The 25,746-nt window shown below is 46.8% G+C and overlaps 1 protein-coding gene across 2 annotated transcripts in view; it reads right to left on the bottom strand.

Annotated features, from left to right (window-relative positions):
- The window catches only part of LOC118398943 (glutamate receptor ionotropic, NMDA 2D), a 70,896-nt gene that overhangs the window by 39,033 nt on the left and 6,117 nt on the right, over window positions 1-25,746 (bottom strand). Inside the window, exons 2-4 of one of the 2 annotated variants that reach the window (XM_052471989.1) lie at window positions 14,586-15,202; window positions 9,355-9,621; window positions 1,063-1,394 (exon numbers count right to left, since the gene is read on the bottom strand). In XM_052471989.1, the coding sequence (XP_052327949.1) occupies window positions 1,063-1,394; window positions 9,355-9,621; window positions 14,586-15,125 (1,139 nt within the window). In that variant the 5' untranslated portion in view covers window positions 15,126-15,202. The remainder of the gene's footprint in view (window positions 1-1,062; window positions 1,395-9,354; window positions 9,622-14,585; window positions 15,203-25,746) is intronic. The other variant, XM_052471990.1, reaches the window with a different exon arrangement.

Genomic DNA, 25,746 nt, shown 5'->3' with positions numbered 1-25,746 from the left:
GACAGGGAATTGAACCCGGGTGCCTCAAGCACTGCGATGCGGTGCCTTAGACCGCCTCACCACTCAGGTGGCCCCACTACAGAACTGTTATTAATAAGTTAACGTTGCTTACGGGGTTTATTTTAAACTCATGTTTAAAAGAAATCTAGCTTGATTCACGTAGAAAAGTCACGCATCTTCAACTTGATTAGCAGGGACTCAACAAGGCTTGTATCTTCAACTTGATTCGCAGGGACTCAACAAGGCTTGTATCTTCAACTTGATTCGCCGGGTCTCAACAAGGCTTGTATCTTCAACTTGATTAGCAGGGACTCAACAAGGCTTGTATCTTTAACTTGATTCACAAATGAACAAGGTTCACGCATTGTTAATTCAACACAGGAACATGGCTCATGACTTTATTCTGACACGTACTCTATATGGACGGACACGCATGTACACATGGCTCATCTATCTTTCAGCCAAGTGTACTGAATGAACGACATGAGAGGGACTTGGAGGAGTCAACTATGAGACACGGCTGACAGGCAGCAAAAGACAGGAGGAGGGAGATACAGCGACTTCTCATACACAACCGGGAACCAGTCATGGAGAGAGAGAGAGAGAGAGACAATGAGAGAGGGAGAGAGAGAGAAAGTACGAGAGAGGGGTAGAGGTGTTCCAGCTGTTGATGGGGAGAGAGAGGTAGACAAGGGGGAGAAACAGAGAAAGAGAGAGAGAGAGAGAGAGAGAGGGGGGGGCAGAGACCGACAGAGAGAGAATCACAGACGACAGAGTAAGGCAGACCGAGAGAGAGAGGAAGAGATGGAAAGTGAGAGGGGGGAGAAAGAGAAGAGAGACAAGGAAAGGCATAGACACACTGAGGATAGAGAGAAGCAGATGGACAGAAAGAGGCAGGCAGAGAAATAGAGAGAGAAGGAGATGGCGAGAAAGAAGCAGAGAGCGAGAGAGAGAAAGGAGCAGCCAGCAGTAGCAAGTGACACTCCTCCGCCACAGAGGAGAAGTTCTGAAGGAGAAGTTCTGAAGGAGAAGTTCTGAAGGAACACATAACGCTGTCCTCACCTGATCCTGTCTGGCACCCTTTGCGTCTGGTTGCCATCTGTCTGGCAGTTGCCTGCGAAGTAGTGTGGCCCTCGGGCCCAGCCGTACTCCTTCCTCAGAGCCATGGCTCCGTGGGTTAGCACAGACACCCCTTTGGCAATCCTCCGACGGGGCTCGTCTCTCCAGCCCTGCGGCCGCACTGCGAACAGGGCTTTGGGGAGGCCCTCCAGGCCAAGGCCGGACAGGGCTGGCCCCACGGCGAACCACATGTGGGAGTGTCCGGCCTGACCCGAGGACCAGGCCGCCTTGAAGATCAGAGCGGCCTCCTCCTGGGAGCAGTAGAGGAGACGCACCTGGAAAGAGCGGGGGAGGAGGGAGAGGGGGACAGAGCGAGTGGTTAAGTGGGAGTCTTGTTGCACCGAACTGGGTCAAATGATGTCAGTCACACTGTAGCAGTTTTGGGGTTGCTGACCCCATTCACTGCCTTCTTTGAAAACATCTAAACTCAGACCATTTCCCATTCAGGCTGCAGCAGTGGACAGTATTTGGCATGAAATGTTATATCGTCACATAATTTCTGTTTCTTTTTGTCCATTCTCCGATTTCTTATTTACATACACTATATATACAAAAGTATGTGGACACCCCTTCAAATGAGTGGATTCGGCTATTTCAGCCACACCCATTCCTGACAAGTGTATAAAATTGAGCACACAACCATGCTCAGTACCGAGTTCCAAACTGCCTCTGGAAGCAACGTCAGCACAAGAGCTGTTCGTCGGGAGCTTCATGAAATGGGTTTCCTTGGCCGAGCATTCACACACAAACCTAAGATCACCATGAGCAATGCCAAGTGTCGGCTGGATTGGCGTAAAGCTCACCGCCATTGGACTCTGGAGCAGTGGAAACGCGTTCTCTGAAGTGATGAATCACACGTCACCATCTGGCAGTCCGACGGACTAATCTGGGTTTAGCGGATACCAGGAGAACGCTACCTGCCCCAATGCATTGTGCCAACTGTAAAATTTGGTGGAGGAGGAATAATGGTCTGGGGCTGTTTTTCATGGTTCGGGCTAGGCCAGTGAAGAGAAATCTTAACACTACAGCATACAATGAAATTCTAGGCGATTCTGTGCTTCCAACTTTGTGGCAACAGTTTGGGGAAGGCCATTTCCTGTTTCAGCATGACATTGCCCCCCGTGCACAAAGCGAAGTCCATTCAGAAACGGTTGGTCGAGATCGGTGTGGAAGAATTGACTGGCCTGCACAGAGCCCTGACCTCAACCCCATCGAACACCTTTGGGATTAATTGGAACGGCGACTGCGAGCCAGGCCTTATCTCCTAACATGAGTGCCTGACCTCCCTAATGCTCTTGTGGCTGAATGGAAGCAAGTCCCTGCAGCAATGTTCCAACATCTAGTGGAAAGCCTTCCCAGAAGAGTAGAGGCTGTTATGGCAGTAAAGCGGGCACCAACTCCATATTAATTCCCATAATTTTGGAATGAGATGTTCGACGAGCAGGTGTCCACATATTGTTGGTCATGTAGTGTATGTCAAAAACACCATCTACAGCTGGATCTCAATTACATGTGTTGCAGGTTTACATTTTTTTCATTTATGTTCTGAGGTTGGACTTTAGCACGTACTGCACGTTAGCACGTAGGGTGCACCGATTGGTGTCACCTCGTTAGTCAGTATGTTTTACACCTGTGCTGGTTGCCGTCTCATTAGTGGGTAGGTGTTTCACCTGTGCTGGCCCAAGTGCTATTTAAGAGTGGTTAGCCCAGTTTTTCTGTGGTCTCGAAAGACGTGGGAGGGTTAACACCTTTAGTTGGATCGCCCTACTGCTAGAAAAACAATCCTTTATCTGATCTTCCCCGTTTTTGTTTTGCTCCACTTTTATGCTTGGCTTCCTGACTTTAAAAGTCCGGTGTGAGTTTTGTTTGCCTCTAAGTGGGCAGATTTAGTGGGAGCTCATGGTGAGTGTCTTTCAGGTTGCAGTTGTTGTTGCTAGACAACATTCAGTGGACACCCTCATGAGTGTCTTTTGGAACCCCTCCTAAATCCCCACCTGGGTTGGTTGTTGTCGGTGACTCTTGGTTAGTTCCTTTTTTGAGCAACAATTTTTGGTTTTCTTGCTGGGGAATTTAACAAAATGGGGAGGCACATGCAGGATCTTGTTTCCCATGAGTGTGGTAGCCGCTCTAATCACCTACTCTGAAGCTCTGCTGTGTTCAGAATAGCCTTTTGTGGTAGCGTTTCTGTCACTGCCATCCACCCTGAGGGGTAATGAGAATGGTAGAATCAGTTTGAAAGTTGCACAAACACACCGGCTTATAAAACTAAAGCCATGGACTGTAAGTTGGAAGTATTTGTGGAAAACAATATGAAATACTAGATAAATGTACAAAGGTGAATCTGCTCATCATTGCAAAGCATTATGCCAAAGTGACATCTGGCGATCCAAAAGCAGTAGTCAAAGAGTTGATTGGTACTGCTTTGGTGGAGGAGGACATCTTTCCGGAGAGGGAGGCTGATGAAAAGGGTCCTACGGGTGGCAGAGTACACCCCGTAGATGTGAAACTAAGAGAGCGATAGAACTAAAGGCAAAGTTGGAGCAACAACAATTAGAGCGTGAAGAACAGAAATTAGAGCGTGAACAACAGACATTAGAGCGTGAACAACAGACATTAGAGCGTGAACAACAGACATTAGAGCGTGAACAACAGAAATTAGAGTGTGAACAACAGACATTAGAGCGTGAACAACAGACATTAGAGCATGAACAACAGACATTAGAGCGTGAACAACAGACATTAGAGCGTGAACAACAGACATTAGAGCATGAACAACAGACATTAGAGCGTGAACAACAGACATTAGAGCGTGAACAACAGACATTAGAGCGTGAACAACAGACATTAGAGCGTGAACAACAGAAATTAGAGCGTGAACAACAGACATTAGAGCGTGAACAACAGACATTAGAGCGTGAACAACAGACATTAGAGCGTGAACAACAGAAATTAGAGCGTGAACAACAGACATTAGAGCGTGAACAACAGACATTAGAGCGTGAACAACAGAAATTAGAGTGTGAACAAACAGACAGGGCGTGAACAACAGAAATTAGAGCGTGAACAAACAGACATTAGAGCGTGAACAACAGAAATTAGAGCGTGAACAAACAGACATTAGAGCGTGAACAACAGACATTAGAGCGTGAACAACAGACATTAGAGCGTGAACAACAGACATTAGAGCGTGAACAACAGACATTAGAGCGTGAACAACAGACATTAGAGCGTGAACAACAGACATTAGAGCGTGAACAACAGACATTAGAGCGTGAACAACAGACATTAGAGCATGGACAAACAGACATTAGAGCGTGAACAACAGAAATTAGAGCATGGACAAACAGACATTAGAGCGTGAACAAACAGACATTAGAGCATGAACAAACAGAAATTAGAGCGTGAACAAACAGACAGGGCGTGAACAACAGAAATTAGAGCGTGAACAAACAGACATTAGAGCGTGAACAACAGAAATTAGAGTGTGAACAAACAGACAGGGCGTGAACAACAGAAATTAGAGTGTGAACAAAGACAGAACAGAAATTAGAGCGTGAACAACAGAAATTAGAACAAACAGAAATTAGAGCATGGACAAACAGACATTAGAGCGTGAACAACAGAAATTAGAGTGTGAACAAACAGACAGGCGTGAACAACAGAAATTAGAGCGTGAACAAACAGACAGAGCATGGACAACAGAAATTAGAGCATGGACAAACAGACATTAGAGCGTGAACAACAGAAATTAGAGTGTGAACAAACAGACAGGGCGTGAACAACAGAAATTAGAGCATGGACAAACAGACATTAGAGCGTGAACAACAGAAATTAGAGTGTGAACAAACAGACAGGGCGTGAACAACAGAAATTAGAGCGTGAACAAACAGACAGGGCGTGAACAACAGAAATTAGAGCGTGAACAAACAGACAGGGCGTGAACAACAGAAATTAGAGCGTGAACAAACAGACATTAGAGCGTGAACAACAGAAATTAGAGTGTGAACAAACAGACATTAGCGTGAACAACAGAAATTAGAGTGTGAACAAACAGACAGGGCGTGAACAACAGAAATTAGAGCATGGACAAACAGAAATTAGAGCATGGACAAACAGACATTAGAGCGTGAACAACAGAAATTAGAGTGTGAACAAACAGACAGGGCGTGAACAACAGAAATTAGAGCGTGAACAAACAGACAGAGCATGGACAACAGAAATTAGAGCATGGACAAACAGACATTAGAGCGTGAACAACAGAAATTAGAGTGTGAACAACAGAAATTAGAGTGTGAACAAACAGACAGGGCGTGAACAACAGAAATTAGAGCATGGACAAACAGACATTAGAGCGTGAACAACAGAAATTAGAGTGTGAACAAACAGACAGGGCGTGAACAACAGAAATTAGAGCGTGAACAAACAGACATTAGAGCGTGAACAAACAAACATTAGAGCGTGAACAACAGACATTAGAGCGTGAACAAACAGACATTAGGCGTGAACAACAGACATTAGAGCGTGAACAAACAGACATTAGAGCGTGAACAACAGAAATTAGAGCGTGAACAAACAGACATTAGAGCGTGAACAACAGAAATTAGAGCATGAACAAACAGACATTAGAGCGTGAACAACAGAAATTAGAGTGTGAACAACAGAAATTAGAGCGTGAACAAACAGACAGAGCGTGAACAACAGAAATTAGAGCGTGAACAAACAGATAGAGCGTGAACAACAGAAATTAGAGCATGGACAAACAGACATTAGACCGTGAACAACAGAAATTAGAGTGTGAACAAACAGACAGGGCGTGAACAACAGAAATTAGAGCGTGAACAAACAAACATTAGAGCGTGAACAACAGACATTAGAGCGTGAACAACAGACATTAGAGCGTGAACAACAGACATTAGAGCGTGAACAAACAGACATTAGAGCGTGAACAAACAGACAGAGCGTGAACAACAGAAATTAGAGTGTGAACAAACAGACATTAGAGCGTGAACAACAGAAATTAGAGCGTGAACAAACAGACATTAGAGCGTGAACAACAGACATTAGAGCGTGAACAAACAGACATTAGAGCGTGAACAACAGAAATTAGAGCGTGAACAAACAGACATTAGAGCGTGAACAACAGACATTAGAGCGTGAACAAACAGACATTAGAGCGTGAACAACAGAAATTAGAGCGTGAACAAACAGACAGGCGTGAACAACAGAAATTAGAGCGTGAACAAACAGACATTAGAGCGTGAACAACAAACATTAGAGCGTGAACAAACAGACATTAGGCGTGAACAACAGAAATTAGAGCATGGACAAACAGAAATTAGAACAAACAGACATTAGAGCGTGAACAACAGAAATTAGAGCATGGACAAACAGACATTAGAGCGTGAACAAACAGACATTAGAGCATGAACAAACAGAAATTAGAGCGTGAACAAACAGACAGGGCGTGAACAACAGAAATTAGAGCGTGAACAAACAGACATTAGAGCGTGAACAACAGAAATTAGAGTGTGAACAAACAGACAGGGCGTGAACAACAGAAATTAGAGTGTGAACAAACAGACAGGGCGTGAACAACAGAAATTAGAGCATGGACAAACAGAAATTAGAGCATGGACAAACAGACATTAGAGCGTGAACAACAGAAATTAGAGTGTGAACAAACAGACAGGGCGTGAACAACAGAAATTAGAGTGTGAACAACAGAAATTACAGCGTGAACAAACAGACATTAGAGCGTGAACAACTGAAATTAGAGCGTGAACCAACAGACAGGGCGTGAACAACAGAAATTAGAGTGTGAACAAACAGACAGGGCGTGAACAAACAGACATTAGAGCGTGAACAACAGAAATTAGAGTGTGAACAAACAGACAGGGCGTGAACAACAGAAATTAGAGCGTGAACAAACAGACATTAGAGCGTGAACAAACAAACATTAGAGCGTGAACAACAGACATTAGAGCGTGAACAAACAGACATTAGAGCGTGAACAACAGAAATTAGAGCGTGAACAAACAGACAGGGCGTGAACAACAGAAATTAGAGTGTGAACAAACAGACATTAGAGCGTGAACAAACATACATTAGAGCGTGAACAAACAGACATTAGAGCGTGAACAACAGAAATTAGAGCGTGAACAAACAGATAGAGCATGAACAACAGAAATTAGAGCATGGACAAACAGACATTAGAGCATGAACAAACAGACATTAGAGCGTGAACAAACAGACATTAGAGCGTGAACAACAGAAATTAGAGTGTGAACAAACAGACAGGGCGTGAACAACAGAAATTAGAGCGTGAACAAACAGACATTAGAGCGTGAACAACAGAAATTAGAGCGTGAACAAACAGATAGAGCGTGAACAAACAGAAATTAGAGCATGGACAAACAGACATTAGAGCATGGACAAACAGACAGAGCTTGAACGACAGACATTAGAGCTTGAACAACAAAAAGTAGTGCTTGAGCACAAATAAAAGAGAACGTGCAGGCAGACTAGAGCAAGAACAAGAATAACCTGTGCATGCCATTTGATTAAGAGAGATGGATCTGGAAGTGCTCCCAATCCAGTCAGGCCATCCCGCACCCTCCACAGAGTTTAATCTTGGTCGGAACAGCCGGCTTGTACCGCCTTTCAACGAAAAGGAGGTGGATGTATATTTGTGCTCTGTCTGAGCGGATTGCCACATCCCTAAAATGGCTGCAAGATATTTGGTCACTGCTCCTTCGAAGTGTTCTCGTGGGAAAGGCTCAGAATGTGTCCGCCGCTTCATCTCTTGACCAGAGTTCAGATGATGAAAAGGTTAAAGCAGGTTAAAGCGTCAGGCTTACGAGTTGGTCCCAGAAGCACACAGACGACAGTTCCATACAGTTTATACTGCCCTGAGAAAGGACACAGGGTCTCTGTGTCCTACGTTGAAACAGACCAACGAGGGGGAGAAAAATACATTTAATTCTCGTGAGAGCACTGCAGCCCATTACGTCCCTGGTTGGGACTGGTGTCTCCTAAACAAGATTTGGTATCAGATGTGTACGAACCCTTTGCTTCAGAAACGTCGACGTCTCTGCCGAGTGGCGATGCTGTGAAGCAGCCGGTGAAGATACAGCGAGACACTGGGGCAGGCAGGCAAGTCCTTCAGGGGTTTTTTGCCTTTTTCTGACGCTTCTGCAACTGGTTACAGCGTGTTCGTACAAGGTGCGGAGATGGGTTGCATGGAAGCTCCTTCGTGTAATGTGGATCTCGAGTCTGACCTTCATTCTTGTTCCGCCGTCACTGGAGTGAGGCCTAGCGTACCGGTGAAGGGGGGTCTCTTTCATTTTGGCCAAATCCTGTCGTTCGTATGGAACCCAGAGTAGAGGAACCTGATGGGTTATCGGAAAAGTACCATAGAGTGCTCCCGTGTGCCGTTACACATTTCGTTACACGTTTCGGTTGTTGTCGGTGACTATTTGTTAGATCCCCCCCCCCCCCTTCTGTTTGAACAAAATGTTTGGTTTTCTTGATTGTTAACGTAACAAAGACAAATCAAACTATTTGAAGTATGCCCGGTATCTTATTAAGTATTCCTAAATATGGGTGATTGGAGTGTCTTTCAGGTGATTGGCTACCAAGACAATACTGTACTAATCCGTGTCAAATCATTTCTCAGCAGGGGGTACGGCATGTCCCGCACAGCAGGGTCCCATGGAACACGGTGGAGAAAAACTGCCCTGCAATACAGGTCCACTGCAAAGACGGGACGACGGCATGAAACACAGCAAAGGTCTCACAGACCTGGGGCTGGCATAGCGGGTCGAGCTACCATCTGCAGCACATCCATACAGTCCGATGGTCCGTGGAGCTTTTAGTGCGGACCGGGAATGTGCAGGACTGGGGGCGTAAACACAACTGCATGTTTACCCCTTCAGTGTGGGATCAAATCCCAGTCCCACAGCTATTCTGTATTCTCTCCCCGTCTCCCTTCTACCTTAAATTCTCTCTCAATGAATAAATGATTAAGAAGAGTGAATTAAAAGATCCCCAATGTCGACTCCTTGGTCTAGTGGTAACAAACCCGCTGCTAGTACATATACATACCTCCCAATCAGAAACCTGGGTTCAACCCCCCAGTGTCTGTCCTTCCTGCTGTGTCTCCCCTCTTCATCAGTATCCCCCTCCACTTCTGTACCATCAGACATCAGGTGGTAAAGCATAACAAGATGGTCTCACCTGCGCCTCGTTCTCCTTGAGCAGCCTGCTCGCGCGCGTTCCTCCCGGGTCGTCGGTGACGTTGAGCATGACCACGCCCTTCTTCTCCCAGCCGATGAAGGATCCGTCCGTCAGTGCCTCCACCATGGCCAGGAAGTCCTCATAGCCGTGGTGACGCGTGGCCACCACGGAGAAGGAGGTCCAGTCGAACTCTTCCAGCACCTCAAAGACCACGTCCAGCTGCATGGCTGTGGAGCAGGTGAACTGGAGGTAGATGGAGCCGCTTTCCTGGGGGAGGAAACCGTTTGTTAAGGAGTGAAATGGGTTTTCAAGACAGGGAGGGGGAAAGAGGGAGCGAGAGAGTGCAGTGAACTGAAGGATGGAGGTAGTATCTGTCCATAAGAACACAGAATTTCATTTTCTGCTATAGAAAGGAGGAATCCAGGCCTCATATTCACAGAGTCTCAGAGTAGGAGTGCTGATCTAGGACCCGTTTTGACTTTTAGATCATAACGCGTAAGATACGTGGACAGGAGATCTAATCCTAGATCAGCACTCCTATGCTGAGACACTTTATGAATACAGTAGAGTCAAAATTGTATTTAATAGGGAGAAAACATTTTGTAACAGAGTTCAACGGGAAGGTGGCACCTGAACTTGTCGAATAAGAACACAGATTTTCCCTACTGAACACGTCCAATGTTAGGAGTAACGTAAAATTTCAATGACAGTGTGGCTTAGTCTGATGAAGGCCTATTTAGACCATAACGTTGGTTAAGAAAGATACATTAAACTTGTGGTGCATCAAGTTTCTTACCTATTCAGTGGCTTTACATTCATGCCATAGCAATATTACCCATGGTTAAATAGGCTTATAATTACACAATGTCTCAGGGTACTTATAAACTCCTTGGGGTAGCAGCTTCCTGTTTTCAGGGTAAGAAAAGCTTCCCGTTTTCAGAGTAAGAAAAGCTTCCCGTTTTCAGAGTAAGAAAAGCTTCCCCGTTTTCAGAGTAAGAAAAGCTTCTCCGTTTTCAGAGTAAGAAAAGCTTCCCGTTTTCAGAGTAAGAAAAGCTTCCCCGTTTTCAGAGTAAGAAAAGCTTCCCCGTTTTCAGAGTAAGAAAAGCTTCCCTGTTTTCAGAGTAAGAAAAGCTTCCCCTTTTTCAGAGTAAGAAAAGCTTCCCCATTTTCAGAGTAAGAAAAGCTTCCCCATTTTCAGAGTAAGAAAAGCTTCCCCATTTTCAGAGTAAGAAAAGCTTCCCCATTTTCAGAGTAAGAAAAGCTTCCCATTTTCAGAGTAAGAAAAGCTTCCCGTTTTCAGAGTAAGAAAAGCTTCCCGTTTTCAGAGTAAGAAAAGCTTCCTGTTTTCAGAGTAAGAAAAGCATCCTGTTTTCAGAGTAAGAACTTCATGCCTGGGTAGGAGTTTTTAAACAAAGACAGCGGAAACATCGATATGGCCATTTGTAATTGAATTCCAGTCTCAATACCATCCCTTTCTTTTTATTTTCCCTTTGTCTGTCTTGTCTACTGTGAAGGCTTTCCAGTAGGGTCCACCGGCACAGTCCCAAATGGCACCATATTCCCTTTATAGTGCACTACTTTTGACCAGAACCTTATGGGCCCCTGGTTAAAAGCGGTGCACTATGTAGGGAACAGGGTGGATTTATGGGACACGGCCGATATGTCCCTGTGTTTGGCCAGAAGTACGTTCAATTATTCTTTATTCACTGTGCAATTATTTCTATTTTTATTACATTTTTTAATCTTATCTTTATCTCTGTATTGTTAGAAAAGGACTGTTAGTCTACACGTGTTGTCTGTAAAGCATGTGACAGATCATTTTGATTTGATTTGAGATTCTGTATTGCACTGTAGACCGTGATTTTATTTTTATGAAAAAGACTAGCCTTCCTCTCCATGTCTCCTTTCCTTCATCTTCACTGATCTGGCCAGACTGGAAAGCCTATGCTTGTTCAGTTCTTTTAGATTATATTAGGATAAAAACAGATAAGGGAATGGAGAGAGGAAAGGGAGATACTCTACTGAAAGGTTCATGTACAAGTAGAGGATACGATTTCTAGAGTAGTATACATAAGACAGACAAGATAACAGACACAGAGAGATGGGCAAAGATACTTTTAAAAAATGTTCTTGTTACAAAATATCTAAGTAAAATACTAAATACTTTTGCCAAGTCATGTATTTAATAGCAATACTTGTAAGTAGCCCCATTACTGTAACTACAACAACATTGTCGGTAACAGTTACAAAAACATTTGACTTGCTATGATTGTGATGTGGTTGGTTATCTACCTTATTTGAATGCTCTGGATAAGAGTGTCTGCTAAATTAACTAAATGTAAATGTTAAAACAATGTGCACTTGCATGCTGGGTATTATTCTAATGAGCTCCACCCCCAAACAATTAGTATTTTAATAAAATGTGGCCCATTGTACTATGCAAGTGTTAATTTTCCAATTGACATTTTGGTCATTTAGCAAACGCTCTTATCCCACCATAGTGCCATCAGACTTCTGATACCAATGCCGCAAATTCGGGGTGATAGGGGGCCACAAAATTGTGAACCACTACATTTTTTTTAGCGGAAAAGTATTTTGTATTTTGAAAATACACAAATGTAGCTCTCTAAAGCAGCATTTCCCAAACTCTGTCCTGGGGATCCCAAGGGGTGCACGTTTAGTTTTTCTTCCCTAGCACTACACAGCTGATTCAAATTATTACATCTTGATGATTATTTGAATCAGCTGTGTGGTGTTACCGGGGGGTCCCCAGGACCGAGGTTGGGAAACACAGCTCTAAAGTATCTTGTTACAAAATACATTGGATTGGTAGTTCAGGCCAGTGAAATACAAATGACAAAAAAAATAAAAAGGTCATTTAAATACGCATTTCATATACATGTAACAGAAATACTGCCCATCTCTGATCAGAAGGATACAATGTAGATGGAACTATATTATGCACATGTAAATGCCCACCGTTGAACTCCCTCGCTATATTAATTATTCAGTGAGCGATGCACAATTAACAAGGCCAAGTGAGACTTGAATGGGGCCTGTAATTGTAGAAACGTTCACAGTTGGATATGTGTGCAAAAATAGGTTAAGTATCAAATGACACATTTGTGTTTGAGAAGAAAGGACTGATGAAAGGCAATAGAACTGAAGGGGTTGGCTGTATTTATCCCCAATGAGTCTGTGTGGAGAACATAAGTCTACAGTGCATTCGGAAAGTATTCAGACCCCTTGACTTTCTGCACATTTGTTACGTTACAGCCTTGTTCTAAAATGGAGTACATCAAATCTACACACAATACCCCATCATGACAAAGCGAAAACAGATTTTTAGAAATGTTTGGAAACATATTGAAAATGTTAAAAACAGAAACCTTATTTACATAAGTATTCAGACCGTTTGCAAAGAGACTCGAAATTGAGCTCAGGTGCATCCTGTTTCCATTGGTCATCCTTGAGATGTTTCTACAACTTGAGATGTTTCCACCTTTGGTACATTCAATTGATTTGACATGATTTGGAAAAGCACACACCTGTCTATATAAGGTCCCGCAGTTGACAGTGTATTTCAGAGCAAAAACCAAGCCATGAGGTCGAAGGAATTGTCCGTAGAGTTCAGAGACAGGATTGTGTCGAGGCACAGATCTGGAGAAGGGTACCAAAAAAATGTCTGCAGCATTGAAGGTCCCCAGGAACACAGTGGCCTCCATCATTCTTAAATGGAAGAAGTTTGAAACCACCAAACTGAGCAACCGGGGGAGAAGGGCCTTGTTCAGGGAGGTGACCAAGAACCCGATGGTCACTCTGACAGAGCTACAGAGTTCCTCTGTGGAGATGGGAGAACCTTCCAGAAGGACAACCATCTCTGTGGCACTCCACCAATCAGGCCTTTATGGTAGAGTGGTCAGACGGAAGCCACTCCTCAGTACCTTTTACAGAGATGGTTGTCCTTCTGGAAGGTTCTCCCATCCCCACAGAGGAACTCTGGAGCTCTGTCAGAGTGACCATCGGGTTCTTGGTCACCTCCTTGACCAAGCCCCTTCTCCCCCGATTGTTCAGTTTGGCCAGGCGGCCAGCACTAGGAAGAGTCTTGGTGGTTCCAAACTTGTTCCATTTAAGAATTTTGGAGGACACTGTGTCCTTGGAGAACTCCAATGCTGCAGAAATGTTTTGGTACCCTTCCCCAGATCTGTGCCTCGACACAATCCTGTCTCGGAGCTCTACGGACAATTCCTTCAACATAATAGCTTGGTTTTTGCTCTGACATGCACTGTCAACTGTGGGACCTTATATAGACAGATGTGTGCCTTTCCAAATCATGTCCAATCAATTGAATTTACCACAGGTGGACTCCAATCAAGATGTAGAAACTAATGGAAACAGGATGCACCTGAGCTCAGTTTCGAGTCTCACAGCAAAGGGTCTGAATACTTATGTAAATAAGGTATTTCTGTCATTTTTTAATTATACATTTGCAAACATTTCTAAAAACCAGTTTCTGCTTTGTTGTTATGGGGTATTGGGTGTAGATTGATGAGGATTATTTTTTTTTTTCAATACATTACAAATGCACTGTAGGACCCTTTTCACAGAGTGTTTTACATGGAACTCATAATAGTTCTACCTGCAAACCAAAAAGGGGACATCCGAAGAACCCTTCTGGAACCCTTTTTTCTAAGAGTGTAGAGTTGCACAACTCCAGTCCTCGAGGGCCACTCTCTCTGTTTTCGGTCTTATCAAATGGCCTTTGGAAACCAAGTGTTGAACTTTCTCAGCAATCAGGGACATTAATTGTTACATTACAGGAAGTGCCAGGCAGACACAGAAAGCAGCAGGACTGCAGCCACTCGAGGACTGAAGTACTGTTCTCCTACTCAGACCACACCGCAAAGATGACATCCTCATACTAGTTGTAAATGGAGGAAGTTTTGTAAACATCTTTTTAGCAACCAGATAACAACCAAAATACAACGTCTTTTCCATGACGTTTTGTAAAAGACATCTTTACCTGGTTGTAACAGAGACCAGCTGGTTGCAATCTGGTTTTAAGGCGTCTTCTCGACCAGAAACCCAGTTTCCAACCAGAAAATGAAGACGTCATGTGCCAAATTCTGCCCACTGGGTAAGATGAGGCTTCCAACACACAGTAACTTAGGACTGATTAATTACTTGAAATCCATTAAGAAGGGAACGTTCACAGCCAGGTAGTTAGTTACCTGTGGCTCCCTGCCCAGGCCGGCCCCTCCTCCCACGGCCACAACAGGCACTCCGGTCTGGGCCGAGACAAACTCCAGCATGGGGGCCAGGGGAGCCTGGTCGGGTGGCGGTGGCCTCTCCTCCTCGAACACCAGCCCCTGGAGTGGCGTAGTGGCCAGCAGCTCACACAGCTGCAGCAGAAGGCTCGCCGGGCTGCTCTCGTTCACCGTCAGGTAGATCACGTTGGCTGGGCCATACTGCGTCATCACGCTACCGCCCACCAGAGCCGCTGAAGCAGAAGCCAGTGGCGCAGACGCCGCCACCATAGCCAATGACGACGAGGCCCCCCTCCCCTGAGGACCCCCGTTCGTGGCACCCGTTCCCCCAGCAGCGGCCGTCTCCGGGAGCAGGGAGGAGCCCGAGTGGACCACAGCGATGTTGACTACACCCAAGTCCCTCTCTCTCTCCCGGGGGCGGAGCAAGAGGGGAGGGGAGGAGCGGGCGGGCCCCGTGCAGGCCAACACGGCCAACAGGAGGGAGAGGGCGGGCTTGGCTGCCATGGGGGGGGGGGGGAGGGAGGGGGGAGCAGTTCGGTGGGCAGAGCAGCGACGGCGTCAGTTCACAGGCGAAGAAGGACCTGGAGTGGAGAGGAGAGGTGAGAAAAAAGGATTCAAGGGGGGAAAGTCTGAAGAATGAAAGGCCTGTAAGTAAGTGAGGAGAGGAGCAATGATACGCATAGAAGTAAGTAGGAGCTACAGTGGCGAGGGGTACTATTGAAAAACAATCAAGTGGAAGAGAGAGGGGGGTGGGCGTAATGGGAAACGAGGTGCTACCCACTGAGCCTCATTTAAAAAGAGCAGGTTTCAAAAGGAGAGAGAGAGAGAGAGCGAGAGAGCGAGAGAGCGAGAGAGAGAGAGAGAGAGAGAGAGAGAGAGAGAGAGAGAGAGAGAGAGAGAGAGAGAGAGAGAGAGAGAGAGAGAGAGAGAGAGAGAGAGAGAGAGAGAGAGAGAGAGAGAGAGAGAGAGAGAGAGAGAGGAGAGAGGAGAGAGAGAGAGAGAGAGAGAGAGAGAGAGAGAGAGATTGCACTAGACAGAGGGATGGATGGAATGGGCCTGCATTACCTACCATACAATCAATCAACATCTTTAGGTCAGTGTAAGCGTAAAGCCAAGTACAGTGAACTACAGAGGAACATAAGCCCACTGCTTGGGGACTAGAGTAGGAGTGTTCACCCCTTGAACTCAACCCCCCGGGACATCAGAATTCATTAGCCCAGGAGCTGATTCATGGTTTGATCCCACATCATTGGAGAGCTTTGAAGCTGAGCTATAAATCTTTGCAGCCATAAACCACCAATGGGTACTGTACATCTAAATGGACAGGGCTAAATTACAATACAAATAAAACTGGGGAGGGGTGGCGAGTTTGGTCGAGGTAGTTGTGTGTATGCATGTTATTATAAACAATTGTGGTTGAGGTGGGGAAATGCTCTGTGCAGTTGAGTGACGCTATGGGACTGTACACGAAATGTAAGGTGATGTAACGCAAGCAACACTTAATTAATCATTTTGAAGTCGCTTAGCGTGCCAACCCAGCCGCCCCCCCCCCTCCTTCTCATCACCCCCTTTCCATTCACTCTCTTTAATTAACCCTCCCTCTCCCCCTGGGGCACACACAAATAGACACAGAGTCAAAAACCCACTCTCTCCGGATCACTAACACGCAGAACAACAATCGGTATCTGTCACTCCCTCTCATATTGCCCGTTTTCTCTCATAGCGTCCGTGGCTTAATGTCATTGCTTTCGAACCAGAAGGCTTGCTGATGGCTTCCTCTTCACTGCCCCAAACAAACAGCTTCTTTCTGCCTTGTTCTCTCACTCTCCCTCTCTCTCTTTCTCTCTAATTCCGTTTTCACATTCCTACATTGCTCCTTTTGACGCCGAGTTATCATCTGAGGAAAAAATAGAGGGATTATGATGACGAAAAGTGCTCAATTTGGGGGGAAACGGATGGGAGGGGGGGTAGAGAAATGAAAAGATACTGCGGCTGTCGGGGAAGACAGAGAGCAAATAGGGGATTGAGCCAGTGAGCCAGATAGCCACAGCGGCTTTAAAGTGGGAAAACAATAAAAGTATTGAGAGAGGATATAACAAATATATTTAAAATATATATATATATTTTATTGTCACATACACCAGATAGATGCAGTCAAATGTGTTGTTTTACAGTGTCAGCCATAGTAGAATGGTTCCCCTGGCGTTAATTAGGGTTAAGTGCCTTGCTGAAGTATATCTAAGGGACGGTAGGTAGTATGGGGTAGGCAAGAAAGATAAGTATTTAACACTGCCCTCAATATACCATTCAGACAAAGCCAGACCTCGGCTTGAATGGCTCATCCGAGCCCCGTTGCATAATTCAATTGGATATTACTACCTCGGTTAAGCCTATGGGCAGAGCCCGCCACGGAACCTAACGGCCTCAGGATTTTTCAGCGTGAGGAAGACTGGAATGGCGTGCGGCTTAATCCTGTTCAGACTCTATGAAACAAATACAGATCTTATGAAACCAGTACAGACCACACAGGTTCTGTACTCAGTTCGAAGGACATACGGCTGAATCCAGTACAAACCGCACTACTGACCATACAGATTCCGGATCAATCATTCCAGGCTAGCAGTCCATCCGTTGGCCCTGAACCACTCAGCTTGTGTTGTCACTCCCCAGGGCTCTCATACTCCCCAGGGCTCTCATACTCCCCAGGGCTCTCATACTCCCCAGGGCTCTCATACTCCCCAGGGCTCTCATACTCCCCAGGGCTCTCATACTCCCCAGGGCTCTCATACTCCCCTGGGCTCTCATACTCCCCCCGGGGCTCTCATACTCCCCGGGCTCTCATACTCTCTCCCCATACTCCCCAGGGCTCTCATACTCCCCTGGGCTCTCATACTCCCCAGGGCTCTCATACTCCCCAGGGCTCTCATACTCCCCAGGGCTCTCATACTCCCAGGGCTCTCATACTCCCTGGGCTCTCATACTCCCCAGGGCTCTCATACTCCCCAGGGCTCTCATACTCCCCAGGGCTCTCATACTCCCCAGGGCTCTCTCCCCAGGGCTCCCCAGGGCTCTCATACTCCCCTGGGCTCTCATACTCCCCAGGGCTCTCATACTCCCCAGGGCTCTCATACTCCCCAGGGCTCTCATACTCCCCAGGGCTCTCATACTCCCCAGGGCTCTCATACTCCCCAGGGCTCTCATACTCCCCAGGGCTCTCATACTCCCCAGGGCTCTCATACTCCCCTGGGCTCTCATAATACTCCCCAGGGCTCTCATACTCCCCAGGGCTCTCATACTCCCCAGGGCTCTCATACTCCCCAGGGCTCTCATACTCCCCAGGGCTCTCATACTCCCCTGGGCTCTCATACTCCCCTGGGCTCTCATACTCCCCTGGGCTCTCATACTCCCCCCTGGGCTCTCATACTCCCCTGGGCTCATACTCCCCAGGGCTCTCATACTCCCCAGGGCTCTCATACTCCCCGGGGCTCTCATACTCCCCGGGCTCTCATACTCCCCAGGGCTCTCATACTCCCCTGGGCTCTCATACTCCCCAGGGCTCTCATACTCCCCAGGGCTCTCATACTCCCCAGGGCTCTCATACTCCCCCGGGGCTCTCATACGGCAGTCTTATGGTCTTCCCTTGATATAGTAGTGCATTGTTTGTTGCCTATGTTAAATGGGCCCTGCGGTATCATGGCCGTGGAGTGGTATAGTGGTTAGGGAAATGGCGTTGGGAGAAGACTGGTTAGTAGTTCAGAGTACAGGTCAGAGGTTACTGTAAAACACACAGCTGGGTGAATGGATCGTGTGTATCCTGGCTGACGGAAACAGTGTCAGTTGTACAGTACCGTACGGGAACTCTGTAGCCATGTTATCTGTCCAGGCATTAGCATAGAGGCTATACCTCCGTGAACTCCTCCCCCATATCTATTGGTTGTCAACGGCTTACTGGGTAATACACCAGGAACGGACGTCCTCATACAGTATTTTCACTCTAAACAAAAAAAAAATCTTGTGTGAGGGGTTGTACGGCACATTCAGCTCCAACGTGAATCTTCTGTGATGATCATATAGCACGGTCAGCGCAAAACCCGATCTGGACCACGGGATAACCGGTAGGCTGAAGTAACTGTACTGACCATGAGGGAGACAGAGAGTGATTATGTCGAGTCTCTCTTTATGGCCGTCTAAGTGTTGGCAGACTCTCAGAGCAGCGCGAGCGTCATGAGGAACTGCCTGGCCCTGTCTTACTCCAAGCGGTATCCGCTGGCGCTTTGGCACACAGAGACACCATAAGCAGGAGTGTGATGGTCCGTCACGTATGCTCAAAATATTTCAGTCCCATGACCCAAAAGTCAGGGCCCTCCTGACTACCCCTGTCACACACACACACGGACACACACACACACACAGACATTCACACACACGCACGCACTCACACACTCTCATATACAAGGCAATCTTATACACACTCACACAGAGTAAGAATCAATTCAATTTTGTCAAAGCCAACTGCTTTTCAAGGCATTCCGTGACTCCATGTCTGACAGAAAAGGAATTCCACGCAGTTAAAGAGGTCTTCCTCCCACTACAACACCTAGTGTAGGTACAGTTTGAAGCACTTGTAATATATACACTGAGTGTACAAAACATTATTAACACCTGCTCTTTCCATGACATCGACTGACCAGGTGAATCCAGGGTGAAAGCTATGATCCCTTATTGATGTCACATGTTAAATCCACATCAATCAGTGGAGATGAAGGGGAGGAGACAGGTTAAAGAAGGATTTTTAAGCCTTGAGACAATTGAGACATGGATTGTGTGTGTGTGCCATTCAGAGGGTGAATGGACAAGACAAAAGATTGAAGTGCCTTTGAATGGGGTATGGCAGTAGGTGCCAGGCGCACCGGTTTGTGTCAAGAACGCTGCTGGGTTTTTTCACACTCAACAGTTTCCCCTGTGCAACAAGAATGGTCCCCCACCAAAAACGACATCCAGCAAACTTGACACAACCGTGGGAAGCATTGGCGTCAACATGGCCAGCATCCCTGTGGAACGCTTTCGACACCTTGTAGAGTCCACGCCCCGATGAATTGAGGCTGTTCTGAGGGCAAAAGGGTGGTGCAACTCAATATTAGGAAGGTTTTTTTTTTAAAGTTTTGTACTCTGTGTACATTGCCAGACAGACGGTTACTATTTTTACAGTGCATTCGGAAAGTATTCAGACCCCCTTCCCTTCTTTTTACACATTTTGTTACGTTACAGCCTTGTAATAAAATTGATCAAATACTTTTTTTTCCCTCATCAATATACACATCCCCCATCATGACTAAATATAGTTTTTTTATACACATTTGCTACGTTTAAAAAACAAAATGTATGTTTTGCTTTGTCTTTATGGGGTATTGTGTGAAGATTGATGAGAGAAAAAAAACTATTTAATTAAGGCTGTAACGTAACAAAATGGGGCTAAAAGTCAAGGGGTCTGAATACTTTCTGAATGCACTGTATCTTCTTCTATTTCTACATATTCCACATAGGATAAATCCCCTTGGGGTGATCGGTCTTGTTTCCAAAGAAGTGCCAGGAGAAAAACAGAACCGATACAGGACTCCTTGAGCTTTAACCAGAAAGATTCCCTCACAGTCAGCAGCACAGCAGTTACTTTCAGGAGGCTATTTAAGATAAAACGGTATAAAGTATTTGCCTGGATGAAATGCAATCATTACTTTATACATTTTGTTTTTCTCTTTCAATTTTACACCAAATAAGTACAAACAAGAAGCAATATTTGCCACTTCCTACTATACCTCCAAATCACCACTGATTGTGTGGCTGAAAATAAGGACTATCGCATTCCAATTTATTGGGGGATGTGATGCTTTACCTCATATGCATCGTCTTCGCATGAAAGTCATTTGGTGGCGAAAATTGTACTGGGATCAAACTTTGCCCCATAGCACTTTGCATACAAAGAAGCAATATCATTTATAGAAATAATTGCTACTCTAAAAATACCTACCACAATGCATTTGCTGACGGTCATTGGTGGCATTCTTCATTTCCCATATGCTGCGGCTATGGATGGTGGGAGGGGAAGGAAGGAATGAACGCGGGCCTGCTCAGCACCGAGGAGGAAGCACAGAGGTATTTAAGAGCATCTGCTCTCTCTGCAAAGAAGCAATCAACAGGCTGGCCGGTGACCTCGCTAATAATGTTTTTAATAAACATGACCTTCATTAGATTGAAAGAGAAGCTGGTGAAGGGAGTTACGGATAAAGGGGCAGAGGAACAGATTTTGGCTATATGTTTTCAGGACATTACAGATTGGGAAGAAGGAAAAACAGGCAGTGAGAGAGAGAAAAAGGGGTGGGGGGTGGATTAGCTAATGTCATGGTCCTTTGTAGTTCAGTTGGCAAATCATGGCACAGATAACACCAGGGTAGTAGGTTCGAGTTCCAGTACCATCCATATGTAAAATCTTTGCGTGCGGGACTGTAAATTACATTGGATAAACGCGTCTGCTAAATGACTTTTCTATGAAGGAGAGACATGAGGACAAAAAATGAGCCGCGGAACGGATCCCATTGGGCACAGACGTCAATTCAACATCTATTCCATGTTGGATCCATGCAATTTCATTAAAATGGTGTGGAAATGACATTGATTCAACCAGTGTGCGCCCAGTGGGATATAGGATTCTGAGGGTGTCTGATGCTCCCTCGACCCCCCCCCCCCTGGTATGTTGCTCATGTTTGTTCTGACGCCTTCTATCTCTCTCTCCTCTATCGACCAGTCCATCTCCCGCTCCCACTCTATCTATCCCTGGCCTGTCCCGCTCTCCATCTATCCATGGCCTGTCCCGCTCTCCTTCTCCATCTATCCCTCTCCCTCTCTATCTATCCCTGGCCTGTCCCGTTCTCCCTCTCCATCTATCCCTCTCCCTCTCCCACTCCATCTATCCCTCTTCCTCTCCCTCTATCCCTCTCCATCTATCCCTCTTCCTCTCCATCTATCCCTCTCCCTCTCCATCTATCCCTCTTCCTCTATCCCTCTTCCTCTCCATCTATCCCTCTCCCTCTCCATCTATCCCTCTCCCTCTCCATCTATCCCTCTTCCATCTATCCCTCTTCCTCTCCATCTATCCCTCTTCCTCTATCCCTCTCCATCTATCCCTCTCCCTCTCCATCTATCCCTCTCCATCTATCCCTCTATCCCTCTCCATCTATCCCTCTTCCTCTATCCCTCTCAGTCTATCCCTCTCAGTCTATCCCTCTCAGTCTATCCCTCTCAGTCTATCCCTCTCAGTCTATCCCTCTCAGTCTGTCCCTCTCAGTCTGTCCCTCTCAGTCTGTCCCTCTCAGTCTGTCCCTCTCAGTCTGTCCCTCTCAGTCTGTCCCTCTCCGTCTGTCCCTCTCCGTCTGTCCCTCTCCGTCTGTCCCTCTCCGTCTGTCCCTCTCCGTCTGTCCCTCTCCGTCTGTCCCTCTCCGTCTGTCCCTCTCCGTCTGTCCCTCTCCGTCTATCCCTCTCAGTCTGTCCCTCTCCGTCTGTCCCTCTCCGTCTGTCCCTCTCCGTCTATCCCTCTCCGTCTATCCCTCTCCGTCTGTCCCTCTCCGTCTGTCCCTCTCCGTCTGTCCCTCTCAGTCTGTCCCTCTCAGTCTGTCCCTCTCAGTCTGTCCCTCTCCGTCTGTCCCTCTCCGTCTGTCCCTCTCCGTCTGTCCCTCTCCGTCTGTCACTCTCCGTCTATCCCTCTCCGTCTATCCCTCTCCGTCTGTCCCTCTCCGTCTATCCCTCTCCGTCTATCCCTCTCCGTCTATCCCTCTCCGTCTATCCCTCTCAGTCTATCCCTCTCCGTCTATCCCTCTCAGTCTATCCCTCTCCGTCTATCCCTCTCAGTCTATCCCTCTCAGTCTATCCCTCTCCGTCTATCCCTCTCCATCTATCCCTCTCCATCTATCCCTCTCCCTCTCCATCTATCCCTCTTCCTCTATCCCTCTTCCTCTATCCCTCTCAGTCTATCCCTCTCAGTCTATCCCTCTCAGTCTATCCCTCTCAGTCTATCCCTCTCAGTCTATCCCTCTCAGTCTATCCCTCTCAGTCTATCCCTCTCCCTCTATCCCTCTCCCTCTATCCCTCTCCCTCTCAGTCTATCCCTCTCAGTCTATCCCTCTCAGTCTATCCCTCTCAGTCTATCCCTCTCAGTCTATCCCTCTCAGTATATCCCTCTCAGTATATCCCTCTCCCTCTATCCCTCTCCCTCTATCCCTCTCCCTCTATCCCTCTCCCTCTATCCCTCTCCCTCTATCCCTCTCCCTCTATCCCTCTCCCTCTATCCCTCTCCGTCTATCCCTCTCCCGCTATCCCTCTCCGCTATCCCTCTCCGTCTATCCCTCTCCCTCTATCCCTCTCCGCTATCCCTCCCATCTATCCCTCTCCCTCTATCCCTCTCCCTCTATCCCTCTCCCTCTATCCCTCTCCCGCTATCCCTCTCCGCTATCCCTCTCCGTCTATCCCTCTCCCGCTATCCCTCTCCCGCTATCCCTCTCCGCTATCCCTCTCCGTCTATCCCTCTCCCGCTATCCCTCTCCGCTATCCCTCTCCCGTCTATCCCTCTCCGTCTATCCCTCTCCATCTATCCCTCTCCATCTATCCCTCTCCCTCTCCCTCTATCCCTCTCCATCTATCCCTCTCCATCTATCCCTCTCCCTCTATCCCTCTCCGTCTATCCCTCTCCGTCTATCCCTCTCCCTCTATATCTATCACTCTCCCTCTATCACTCTCCCTCTATCACTCTCCCTCTCCATCTATCACTCTCCCTCTCCATCTATCACTCTCCATCTATCCCTCTCCCTCTCCATCTCCATCTATCCCTCTCCATCTATCCCTCTCCGTCTATCCCTCTCCGTCTATCCCTCTCCCTCTCCGTCTATCCCTCTCCCTCTCCGTCTCCCTCTCCATCCCTCTCCCTCCCTCTATCCCTCTCCCTCTCCGTCTATCCCTCTCCCTCTATCCCTCTCCGCCTATCCCTCTCCGTCTATCCCTCTCCGTCTATCCCTCTCCGTCTATCCCTCTCCATCTATCCCTCTCCATCTATCCCTCTCCATCTATCCCTCTCCCTCTATCCCTCTCCCTCTATCCCTCTCCCTCTATCCCTCTCCCTCTATCCCTCTCCATCTATCCCTCTCCATCTATCCCTCTCCATCTATCCCTCTCCATCTATCCCTCTCCCTCTATCCCTCTCCATCTATCCCTCTCCATCTATCCCTCTCCATCTATCCCTCTCCATCTATCCCTCTCCATCTATCCCTCTCCGTCTATCCCTCTCCGTCTATCCCTCTCCCTCTATATCTATCACTCTCCCTCTCCATCTATCACTCTCCCTCTCCATCTATCACTCTCCCTCTCCATCTATCCCTCTCCATCTATCCCTCTCCCATCTCCCTCTCCATCTATCCCTCTCCATATATCCCTCTCCCTCTCCATCTATCCCTCTCCCTCTATCCCTCTCCATCTATCCCTCTCCATCTATCCCTCTCCATCTATCCCTCTCCCTCTATCCCTCTCCCTCTCCATCTATCCCTCTCCACCTATCCCCCTCCCTCTCCACCTATCCCCCTCCCTCTATCCCTCCCTCTATCCCTCTCCCTCTATCCCTCTCCATCTATCCCTCTCCATCTATCCCTCTCCCTCTCCACCTATCCCTCTCCCTCTATCCCTCCATCTATCCCTCTCCATCTATCCCTCTCCCCCTATCCCTCTCCCTCTCTCCCTCTCCTCTCCATCTATCCCTCTCCCCTCTCCATCTATCCCTCTCCATCTATCCCTCTCCATCTATCCCTCTCCCTCTATCCCTCTATCCCTCCCTCCCTCTCCCTCTCCATCTATCCCTCTATCTATCCCTCTCTTGTATCTTATTCTCCATATTTCTCTCTTTCTCCCTCAGTCTCTCTTCCCTGTCCCTCTTTCCCTAACCTCTTTCTTCCTCTCGCTCTCCTTCTAAAATCAAATCCAACTAAATTGTATTGGTCGCATACACATGTTGAAGATGTTATTGCAGGTGTAGCGAAATGCTTGTGTTTCTAGCTCCAACAGTGCAGTAATATCTAACAATTCACAATAATACACACAAATCTAAAATAAATATTAGGACGAGCAATGTTGGAGTCCGGAGTCCGTGTGTGTGTGTGTGTGTGTGTGTAGGTAGGTAGATGTATAGACATTATGTGAATAGAATATTTAGTATATCTGTAGAATATATAGGATAGAATAGTATTATATACAGCATTAGTTGAACAGGATGGCATTTACTAGAATACAGTATATACATATGAAATGAGTAAAACAGTATGTAAACATTATTAAAGTGACAAGTGATTCCATGTCTATGTACATAGGGCAGCAGCCTCAAGGTGCAGGGTTGAGTAACTGGGTGGTAGTCGGCTAGTGACAGTGTCTAAGCTCAGGCCAGGGTACTGGGTGGAGACTGGCTAGTGATGGCTATTTAACAGTCTGATGGCCTTGAGATAGAAGCTGTTTTTTAGTCTCTCGGTCCCAGCTTTGATGCACCTGTACTGACCTCGCCTTCTGGATGATAGCGGGGTGAACAGGCCATGGCTCGGGTTGTTGATGTCCTTTTGGCCTTCCTGTGACATCGGGTGCTGTAGGTGTCCTGGAGGGCGGGTAGTTTGCCCCCGGTGAAGCGTTGGGCAGACCGCACCACCATCTGGAGAGCCTTGCGGTTGGGGGCGGTGCAGTTGCTGTACCAGGCAGTGATACAGCCCGACTTGATACTTTCAATGGTGCATCTGTAAAAGTTTGTGAGGCTCTTAGGGGCCAAGCCAAATTTCTTCAGCCTCCTGAGGTTGAAGAGACGCTGTTGCAAAGTGATGTGTTTGCCGAGAAACTTGGAAGATTTTCACCTTCTCCAATGCTGTCTCCTGAATTCCACGATCAGCTCCTGCGTTGGTCTAAGGTGTCAGGTAAGGTGGAGGGGATATGATCCTTAACTATCCTCTCAAAGCACTTCATGATGACAGAAGTGAATGCTATGGGGAGATAGGTATTTCGTTCAGTTACCTTTGCTTTCTTGGGTACAGGAACAATGGTGGACATCTTGAAGCAA

This window comes from Oncorhynchus keta, chromosome 20 (assembly GCF_023373465.1).
Source record: "Oncorhynchus keta strain PuntledgeMale-10-30-2019 chromosome 20, Oket_V2, whole genome shotgun sequence".
Classification (NCBI taxonomy): domain Eukaryota; kingdom Metazoa; phylum Chordata; class Actinopteri; order Salmoniformes; family Salmonidae; genus Oncorhynchus; species Oncorhynchus keta.
Note: the sequence above shows the minus strand (reverse complement) of the source record. Positions and strands in the feature narration are given on the sequence as shown.